Source organism: Erpetoichthys calabaricus, chromosome 9, assembly GCF_900747795.2.
Source record: "Erpetoichthys calabaricus chromosome 9, fErpCal1.3, whole genome shotgun sequence".
Taxonomy (NCBI): Eukaryota; Metazoa; Chordata; class Cladistia; order Polypteriformes; family Polypteridae; genus Erpetoichthys; species Erpetoichthys calabaricus.
The window spans coordinates 163,431,616-163,439,554 of NC_041402.2; the positions used below are offsets into that span (position 1 = coordinate 163,431,616).

At 37.5% G+C, this 7,939-nt stretch overlaps 1 protein-coding gene across 5 annotated transcripts in view; it reads left to right on the top strand.

Moving 5' to 3' along the window:
* fli1 (Fli-1 proto-oncogene, ETS transcription factor) overlaps positions 1 to 7,024 on the top strand; it is a 79,826-nt gene extending 72,802 nt beyond the window's left edge. For all 5 annotated transcript variants that reach the window (XM_028810349.2, XM_051932337.1, XM_051932339.1 and 2 more), the window contains 2 exons: positions 2,158 to 2,205; positions 4,766 to 7,024. In XM_028810349.2, the coding sequence (XP_028666182.1) occupies positions 2,158 to 2,205; positions 4,766 to 5,295 (578 nt within the window). In that variant the 3' untranslated portion in view covers positions 5,296 to 7,024. The remainder of the gene's footprint in view (positions 1 to 2,157; positions 2,206 to 4,765) is intronic.
* Positions 7,025 to 7,939: the final 915 nt, after the last annotated feature.

Sequence of the window (7,939 nt, forward strand, 5' to 3'; positions counted from 1 at the left end):
GCCCAGATTCTACCTGAGGGCTTGCAAGTTCTAAGATAACAACACAAATATTTATTTTGTTAAGAGTCTTTATATATGATAACAAAATATAATTTACACTTACTAGTTTGACTTTTGTATAGTCCATTTGTTATGTTCACAATTTCTAGAGACAAGGTTTGAATCCTACCTCGGTCACTGTCTGTGTCATGTTTGCACCTTCTGCCTGTGTATTTGTGGGGTTTCTTTTCATTCTTTTCTTATGTTAGCTTAATCAACAATTTGAGTTTGTCTTACGGCAGAGTATAATTTGGTGATGTTTTTCTAAAGGTGATTGTGTGTCGTGAGTGCAGTCCCCAATGACCTGGTGTCCTGTCCAGGTTTGTTCCTTGCCTTAAATATTTTTGCAGATCCTTGGTGTTATCTTTTGGTTTCTTACAACCTACATTGGAATATTTAGGTGTATACTTCCAATTTTTAACCAGTACTTATGTGTCCCTAATTGCATTACAGTCACATTACTTTAAAAAATATTGGTTTAATAGTAGTCAAGGGTACAATGAATTATGATGTGGTAGCTAATTTGCCGTCCCTGCGTGGTTTATCTGGGACCCTGTCCAGAGTTGCTTCCCAAACTCTACCCAATACTGGTCGGATAGGGACCCGGTATCTGCAACCCTGAGCTGAATAAGTGAAGTTGATAATGAATAGAGTAACAGTATATCTAGAAAACCAGTTTAAATTCATAATTCACACTGTTAAGTATACAGCTAATTTCATTCTCAACCATTTGTGTTTCTGATTATATTGACATGGCTCTTTGTCACATCTAAAGTTTGATCATTGTTTTTCATTCATCTACAGTTTTGGGAGTAATGTGTTAAAGGTAATACACAATACATAGTCTGATTACTTTTTAAAGTAATGTATAACCTAATACAATACTTATTTTACTGAAGTAAAAATGCCAGCATTTCTTAAAAACAAAAACAGATATGAATTACAACTTTACTACTGGAGCTTATTCCCGACACTCCAAAAATAAAAAATAAAAGGAAAATGACTGCATTATTTCATAGAAGTATTGCATATAGTGAGTAACATCATACATGCATGTGGTTAAGCATGTGCATAGCATGCAATCAAGTGAAAAGAACTGAACAAAAATTATACATATACATTTAATTCTGCATGTGCTGTGGGTCAAATTTAAATGGTCCAGTTCAGGGCCACAGGGAGCTGGTGATTATCACAGACAGCAACACTGGGTGTAAAGCAAGAAGCAAATGTGGTGCATGGCATGCTGGTCCTTTGCAGGACTCAGGCACACAGCCAAGGAGTGTGCTGCTTGCAGTATAGTAACAGAAATCTGTTAATAAAGTTTCATCCAGCGATTTATTATAGATATGTTGTTGAAACACTATGATCAGAAGGAGCAGTGGCCACTGTTCATATTGCTAATCTTCGGGGGCTCACTTTGAAAATGGAAAAATGGTATAGATTTATTTCCACAGCATGTGAACAAAAAAATGTATTTATAAAACACAAGAAAATTACTAAATTTCTGGTCCATTTCATGAAGGTTCATATATTGGCTTAGTATTTATTAGGTTTAGGATTTATACTGGCCAGGGAAATGTGCAGTTTTTCCTAAAATAGAAGAAAAAATAACACAAAGTATTGAACTGCTTGTAACGCTTTACATTTTGTAACAAATAACTATGTAACATATTTAGTTCCTTTTTTGGTAAGTAATGAGTAATGTAACTAAATTACTTTTAAAAACAATGTTCCCCAACACTGCTTATTTATTTTCTTACTCTCTCGGTCCTCTGCAAGGGTCTCTACAAGCTTTTTCCATGATCATTTATGAAGAATGCAGTTAGTTACACATGAGATGGCTTGTAAATTCTGACTTCATTGCTTTAAGGCTGACAATGATCAATGAAAAAATTTGCTAGGCCTAGATGCTTGGCACAAATTAGAGAAAGAAAGAAATGTATTATTCAGCTAGATTATTGTATGTATAAGCAAAATGGCCACCCCTTATCTAAAAACATTCTTTGCTTTAAGACTTGCTGTAAACATTTTTGGAGTCATGACTGCTTTTGATTTAATCCATATTTTCCACCTGAGTGATACTTTTCTGACCGCCTTATTTTATTTTTTTATTTTCAGACCCCTACCAGATTCTAGGCCCCACAAGCAGTCGCTTAGCCAATCCAGGTAAGATTACTTTTTGCATTTGTTCCATTGGCAGTGTTTGCAATGCCTAATGTAAAAAAAAAATGAATTAAGTGAATAACATTGATTATCTCATTACTATGGCACATGTCAAGGGGTGAGATATATCAGACAGCTAATGAATATTCAGTTCTTCAAGGTAATGTTTTGGAAGCATGAAGAATGTGTAGCGTAAGGATCTGAGTGACTTTGACAAGAGTCAAATTGTGATGACTTGGTGACTGCGTTAGAGCAACTCCAAAATGGCAAGTGTTGTGCAGTATTCCTAATATGCAGTGGTTAGTACCTCCCAAAAGTATTTACAAAAGGCATGTGAGCATCAGAACTGGACCATGGAGCAATGGAAGAAGATGGCCTGATCAAACGAATCACATCTTCTTTAAGAACATGTGGACAGCCAGGTTCATGTGTGTTGTTTTCCCGGGGAAGAGATGGTAGTAGGATTCTTTCTGGGAAGAAGGCAAACTGGCAGAGGAAGTGTGATGCTATGAGAAATATTCTGCTAGTAAACTTTGGGTTCAGGCATTCATGTGGCTGTTACTTTGACACGTACCACCTACTTAAAGATTGTTTCTGACAGCGCACAACCCTTCATGGCAACAGTATTTCCTGCTGGCAGTGGCCTATTTCACCAGGATAATGTACCCTGCAACACTGCAAAAATTGTTCAGGAATTGTTTGAGGAACATGACAAAGAGTTCACGGTGTTGTCTAGACCTCCTAATTCCCAGATCTCATCTGTGGGGTGTGTTGAGGAAACAAGTCCAATCTATAGAAGCTCCCTCTCACAACTTACAAGGCTTAAGAGATCTGCTTCTAATGTATTTAGTTGCTAGATACCACAGGACATCTTCAGACGTTTTGTTCACTCCATGCCTTGATGAGTCAGAGCTGTTTTGGTGGCACAAGGGCACTGTTGATGTTGTGGCTGATCAGTGTATACTGTAAATATAGTAGTTAAACTGTAATTTTAGACATCTAAATGGAAGTGCTATGGAGTAGATGTTTTGTATAATTCCTCCAGACCACCAAATCATTTCTTATAGTAAGTAGAGTCCTGTGTCGTTTTCATTCATTCCTTCATTTTCACTTTGCTTATCCTGAACTATCTAAACTATGCAACGTCTTGTAATAACTCCTGGGTTATTTCCTGCCAAGAGATACAGGTATTATCACTGCAGCATGTCTTGGAACTACCACTGGGTCTTCTGCCAGTGAGCCATGCTTTGTACACCTTCTGTAGAAGATGCAAAGGTTGTATCATAAATACAGTACATACCTAAACCATCTCAGATGGCTCATCTCAATGTAGACAAGCAGCAGTTCTCTTTAGTCCTCCCATATTGCTCTGCTCCTCATACTATCACCAAGAGTTAGCCCAGCAACTTTGTGCAGGAATGTAATTTTGTCTGCTTGTACTTGCAGTCTCATTCACTGTCTTGAGTTTATGACCATAGCTGTTGATGGAGATATAGACTGAGTGGGAAATCAAATCCTTCTACCACTGATCTAGTTATCACTTAACCACCAAAATCTGGTACAATTCCTGCAAAATTGCTACTGTTCTGCACTAACTCATGGATAAGACATTATGGTACTAGAACTCCTTCATTTGTGGTAGCTGCTGAACCTTTATCTGGAGAGAACAAGCTCTTTTCCAGGAGAGTACAATTAACTCAAATTTGACAGCGTTTATTCTCATCCCATCAACATTACACACAGCTGTGATCCATTCCAGAATGCATCAGAGATTATAGAGGATAGCATCAAACAGTAGATTTTGTTTAAACTGGATACTTTCCAAATCTTGGCTTTGCTTTGAGATTACTATCTAAGAAAAATGTGACCAGAGGAGGAAGCAACACACCCTTGGTGGCATCCAGTGCATACATCGAATGGACTTCACTTATGTGAACACAGCTCTCTGTTCACAAATACAAGGGCCAAAAAGCATGCCGCTTTGACCCCAGAACCCCATACTCTTAAAGCACCTACGGCAAGACACTGTGGTTTTCACAACTGTAAAAGTTTTTGAAATCCACAGAGTACTTGTAAATTGGATTGGCAAATCACCGTGACTGTCAAAGACGATTTTTTCCATTAAAATATACATTTAGTTTTAATTATACTTTATGACTCATTATTGTCCAATGAATGATTAACTGTGGACACATTCCTTTTCACATTGTCGGGCAACGTCAAAGTTTAGCTTTTATTGATATGGGAAATTCAGTTATAACTGACTAATGTCCTGATTCCTATATGTACACCGTGTTGGTATCCAATGCTTGGTTCCTAAGTCATACAAACTAAAAGATGAAATTACTTCAGGGTCAAATATTAATAAGTTTTCTCCTGGACAGCTCTTGTACAGTGCACAGAAAAAGCAAATACTGTTTCTAGGATAGTCACCCAAGTGGAACTTCGAGAACTCACCATAAATGTGAACTAAAACCTATTTCTTAGTTATCTATGGAAGTAGAAGATATACGGTAGAGAATAACGTCAAAATAACCAGTCACTTTTTGTCTCCCTCTTACAGGTAGTGGTCAAATCCAACTGTGGCAGTTTCTGTTGGAGCTTTTGTCAGACAGCTCCAATGCTGGCTGTATAACCTGGGAAGGAACCAACGGCGAGTTCAAGATGACAGACCCAGATGAGGTGGCTCGACGCTGGGGAGAACGCAAAAGCAAACCCAACATGAACTATGACAAGCTGAGCCGTGCCCTTCGTTACTACTATGACAAGAACATCATGACTAAAGTGCATGGAAAACGCTATGCTTATAAGTTTGATTTCCATGGGATTGCTCAGGCCTTGCAACCCCACCCTACTGAGTCATCCATGTACAAGTACCCCTCAGACCTGGCTTACGTGCCCTCCTATCACACCCATCAACAGAAAATGAACTTTGTGTCCCCTCATCCTTCCTCCATGCCTGTCACATCCTCCAGCTTTTTTGGAGCTGCAGCCCCCTACTGGAGTTCCCCTACTGGTGGTATCTACCCAAGTCCTAGTGTTCCTCGGCATCCTAACACTCATGTGCCTTCCCATCTCAGCAGCTATTACTGACACTGCTGCAGGGGGAACTGTACTTAATTCTGAACTTCTTTTTTGGAAATCTTTGAACTTGTGGAAACAAGGAAAACTTGGCAAAAACTGGATTTACCACCTACTTTGAAATGGAATACTACTTAAAATACCTGCTTGTACAGGAAGATTGTTTGGTTTTTACCGTGGATATTTTGTTTATCTTCAAAATACTTTTCGTTTTTAATGATTCTGAGTGTAGTTCCAGGAGCCAGGATTATCACCATATTCTCTGCATTGCAGACATTTCAATGACGGAGGGGATCCACCTCTTGTGCAGTTTTGCTACACTGGTGGTCCTTGCAAATCACATACTCATATGTAAATCTCAAGGAGGATCAACCAGCATTGACCATAACAATTCAGAACCCATCTAAATAAACCAAAATATATTTTCTGTCTTCAAAAATTGGAGTTTTTTTAACAACAAAACTTGAAAATCTGGAAACTATACAGTGAAGGATTGGTCAGAATGAGAACATCTCACTGTGACTGGAAAGGCACCTGGAAGACTTGATATTTTTGGCTTTAAACTGGAATAACACCAGCAATGGGACTGTGTATTGTGGCACTGAGAAAAAAATTCAGTGGTTATTCTCAACTATCGTTCTGCATTTCCATTTCTTTTCTGGATATATGCCCATTATAATGTGCACACCAAGGAACTGCAAGTTCAATGGCCTGCCAGTATCTACCTGGGTCAATGTTGGATTTTCCTTCTTCTTTTTATAATTCTTCTCACACCTCTATGTAGGTTTGAAGATTCCAATGGAACTAACAATGGCATTCTAAATAAAATTCCCAAAGTTGAACGAATGACATGTGATCCGCACCTTTAAAAGTACATCACTGATGGCAAAGCAAAAAAATAAACTGAAAGCAAAACAAGGCCTTGGATTCGCGAACGCTGAGCGTTTGTCAGACCTATTTTTGTAATACATTGGATAACTCACGTGTCAGAGCAACTTACTGTATAACTTATGCAGAGTTATTTTCATATGATACAGTATTAAAAAAAACGAGTTGACCTCGGTCACAAATGCAGTTTTTACTATCAGAAGAAAAAGACGGTTTTAATGTAATTTGTACATCTTTTTTAAAGAATCTGTACATTTGGTTATTATGTTTTTAGTTTTTTGTACTTTGTAACATACATTGTTTCAGGTTTGTTGTCTCCCTTAAAAAGTGCATTATATCCATTTCTTTAAAAGTTTCTCTGGCCTGTACCGTGTCTAGTTGGTATGATAAATATGTAGGTGGATGGTGGGGTGAAGGCATTTGAGCCGGATTATAGGACGACATATATGGGCTCGGGAGAGGAATCATGACAACAATGAAAATATCAGATTATCATAGTCCAAAGGCCAAAATATTTCAGAAGATCACCAAAGCTAAGGCCAACATATGGCTAAGAAAATAAAAAAGGTTGGCTGGCTGCATCTGGTTGTATCTGGGTGCTTTTAACTTTATTGTATGTAGCATTACAGCAATAATCCAAAAGAATCAATGTAGCCCCAATTCAGAGGGGCACATTCGCTACTTATATATATGCAAAGATGTACTATTTGGATATTAAATATATATAATTTTGCAAGTTATCACTTTTTTATGTTGTTCAGACAATGTTTGTAGTATGAAGGTAATGTCATGTCAAAGGGCTAATTTGTAAAGAAAAAAATGTGAAAAAATAAATGATTTTTTTCTCTGTGAAGATTTTTAGTCTTCATACTCCATAAAGTGTATCTATAAGTGTTTTGATGGCACTTTTGACTCAAATGTTTCCCCTTTGCTGTTAAAATAGTTTAGTGTCTTGTGGCCAATAATAGAGGAATGATTAGTTGTCAATCATGTAGGAATCATAAGTATAACTTTGGTACAAATTTAGGGGGACCAAATGTGGAGAGGTCTGTCATAAACATTTAGCCTGCAGTTAGATGAATGGATCCTAAGTAAGGTTTCAGGTCAGGTTTGGTTTGGTATGGATAAAGATCTTCTGGCCTCTGAAAAGCTATACCAACTGTAAGAATAATAAAAATGACAACTTGGCATTTAAAAATCAAACTTTTCAACGTATACTAAGACTTCTTGCTTCTACAATCTTGCAAACTGCATCACAGCTTTAAGCCCAAAACCAGCAGCTTGACTTTTTCCCCTAAATTCTGATTAGAACATTAGAACATTCTAGATAAGAACAGGCCATTCAGCTCAACAAAGTTTGCCAGTCCTGTCCAGTTCATTCATCTAAAATAACATCAAGTCGAGTTTTGATAGTCCCTAAAATCCTACTGTCTGCCACACTACTTGGTAGCTTTTTGCGTATGTCTATGGTTCTCTGTGTAACGAAAAACTTCCTAATTTTTGTGTGAAATTTAACCTTAACAAGTTTAAAACTGCGTCCCTGTGTTCTTGATGCGCTCATTTTAAAATAACAGTCTCAATCTGCTATAATAATTGCCTTCTTAATTTTAAACAGTTCAATCATGTCTCTTCTTAATCTTCTTTTGCTTAAAAAAGGCTCAGCTCTTTTCATCTTTCCTCATAATTCATCCCCTGTAGCCCTGGAATCAGCTTGATTGCTCTTTCTGGACTTTTTCCAATGCTGCTATGTCTTGTTTGTAGCCTGGAG